At 57.2% G+C, this 2,304-nt stretch overlaps 1 protein-coding gene across 1 annotated transcript in view; it reads left to right on the forward strand.

The window, feature by feature from the left end:
* The first annotated feature begins 1,002 nt into the window (after positions 1-1,002).
* SMPD1 (sphingomyelin phosphodiesterase 1) overlaps positions 1,003-2,304 on the forward strand; it is a 10,902-nt gene continuing 9,600 nt past the window's right edge. The window contains exon 1 of the mRNA XM_015425005.1: positions 1,003-1,050. Coding sequence (XP_015280491.1) covers positions 1,003-1,050 — 48 coding nt within the window. The remainder of the gene's footprint in view (positions 1,051-2,304) is intronic.

Consider the following 2,304-nt stretch of genomic DNA (forward strand, 5'->3'; position numbering starts at 1 on the left):
CAAATGCTTTCATTTACTTCAAATTATTTGGCAGAGAATTCGACACTTTAATGATGGTCTGGGTCTGGGCCTGGCTGGGGTGATGGCACGCGTGCCCACAGAGAGGGCTCTGAGTGCCACCTCTGGCACCCATGCTGTAGGTTCACCACCACTGTCATAGAATCATAGAACGTTAGAGTTGGAAGGGACCTTGCAGGTCATCTAGTCCAGCCGCCTGCACTCTGCAGGAGCACAGCCGAAAGAGAGCCCCTCCTTTGAAAACTCTCTCCAGGGAACTCTGCCTCCACCCCCACCTATCTAATTCCCTCTCGAAGCCACCCGTGCTTGTAGCCGCCGCCACCTCCGGTGGCAGTAAGTTCCACGTGTGAATCACTCTCTGGGTGAAGAAGTATTTTATTTTATTTGCTGGATTTGTATCCCGTCCTCCCCGCGAGCAGGCTGAGGGCGGGTGGCAACAAGAGAGCTTACAGAACCATTATAACCAATTGCTTAAAGCCATTTAAACGGCGGCAGGATTACATATTCATTTATAAGGTTCCAGCTGTGCAAAACAGACGGCAGGGCAGAGGGACACGACGGAGGCGAGAGGAACGTCTCTTGACGTGGGCAAACGTACCAGGGCCGTTTTCAGCAAGGGAGGCCCGATGGTTGGGCGTCTGCCACCTCCACCAAAGGCCTGGCAGAACCACCCCATTTTACAGGCCCTGCAGAACTGTGGAACGTCTCGCAGGGCCCTGATCTCACCTGGGAGCCTGTTCCCCCCCCCCCGGGCGGGGGCCAGGGACAACCAGCAGACGTTGACCAGCAGAGCGCGAGGCTCTCCGAGGGAGGGACATACAGGGAGAGGTCCCTTAGATATGTGTGTGTGTGTGGGGGGGGAGATAGCCTACCTGTCTCTCTCCCTTTTATCCCCACACCAGTCCCATGAGCTGCCCGGGGCGAGGGTGTCAGAGCAAAGGAGTCTCAGATGCTGTGCGGTCTGGAAACAGAGAGCATGCGGGCATGATGGTTTACAAGATTATGCGTGAGATAGAGCAGATCGAGAAAGAGGTACACTTCTCCCTTTCTCACACTGCACAAACTCCTGGTGGGCACTCCGTGAAATTGCTGAGCGGTCGGGTGAGAACAGATAAAAGGAAGTACTTCTTCACCCAAAGAGCGATGCACACACAGAATTCACTGCCACGGGAGGTGGTGGCAGCTACAAGCATGGACGGCTGCAAAAGGGAATTAGATAAGCATATGGAGCAGAGATCCATCAGTGGCTCTTAGCCACAAGGGATAGATAGGGACTCTGGGGCAAGGGATGCTCTATATTCTTGGTGCCTGGGGGGGCAACAGTGGGGGGGGGCTCCTAGTGTCCTCCTGGCCCCACTGCTGGACCTCCTGAGGGCCCCTGGTATTTCTGGCCACTGTGATACAGAGGGTTGGACTGGAGGGGCCACTGGCCTGATCCAACACTGGCTTCTCTCTTATGTTCTTATGACAGCTTCAAGGGGGGACTGGATAAGCATATGGAGCAGAGATCCATCAGTGGCTCTTAGCCACAAGGGATAGATAGGGACTCTGGGGCAAGGGATGCTCTATATTCTTGGTGCCTGGGGGGGCAACAGTGGGGGGGGGCTCCTAGTGTCCTCCTGGCCCCACTGCTGGACCTCCTGAGGGCCCCTGGTATTTCTGGCCACTGTGATACAGAGGGTTGGACTGGAGGGGCCACTGGCCTGATCCAACACTGGCTTCTCTCTTATGTTCTTATGACAGCTTCAAGGGGGGACTGGATAAGCATATGGAGCAGAGATCCATCAGTGGCTCTTAGCCACAAGGGATAGATAGGGACTCTGGGGCAAGGGATGCTCTATATTCTTGGTGCCTGGGGGGGCAACAGTGGGGGGGGGCTCCTAGTGTCCTCCTGGCCCCACTGCTGGACCTCCTGAGGGCCCCTGGTATTTCTGGCCACTGTGATACAGAGGGTTGGACTGGAGGGGCCACTGGCCTGACCCAACAGGGGCTTCTCTTCTGTTCTCGTGCCCTGTCAGAGCACGGGGGTCCTCCCGTAAATTCAGGAGAAAGGAAAGGAAAATCTTTTGTGGGGCAGTGCACAATCCAGAGGACTCCCCCGCGGCCACAGGCCGTGGGGCTGGCTGCTGGGGGAGGCAGGGCGGTGAGTGGCCTGGGCCCCCTGGATTCTGCAGAGCTGGGGGGGGTGCCTTCGCTGACTCACCCCGCTTCTGAGGAGCGTTGGGGAGGGGCTGTGCCGGAGAGATGGGGTGGCTCGGCCCCGCTTGGCCATCTCCTGTCAGGTTG

Source organism: Gekko japonicus, unplaced genomic scaffold, assembly GCF_001447785.1.
Source record: "Gekko japonicus isolate JY-2015 unplaced genomic scaffold, Gekko_japonicus_V1.1 scaffold2237, whole genome shotgun sequence".
In the NCBI taxonomy this organism is placed as follows: Eukaryota; Metazoa; Chordata; class Lepidosauria; order Squamata; family Gekkonidae; genus Gekko; species Gekko japonicus.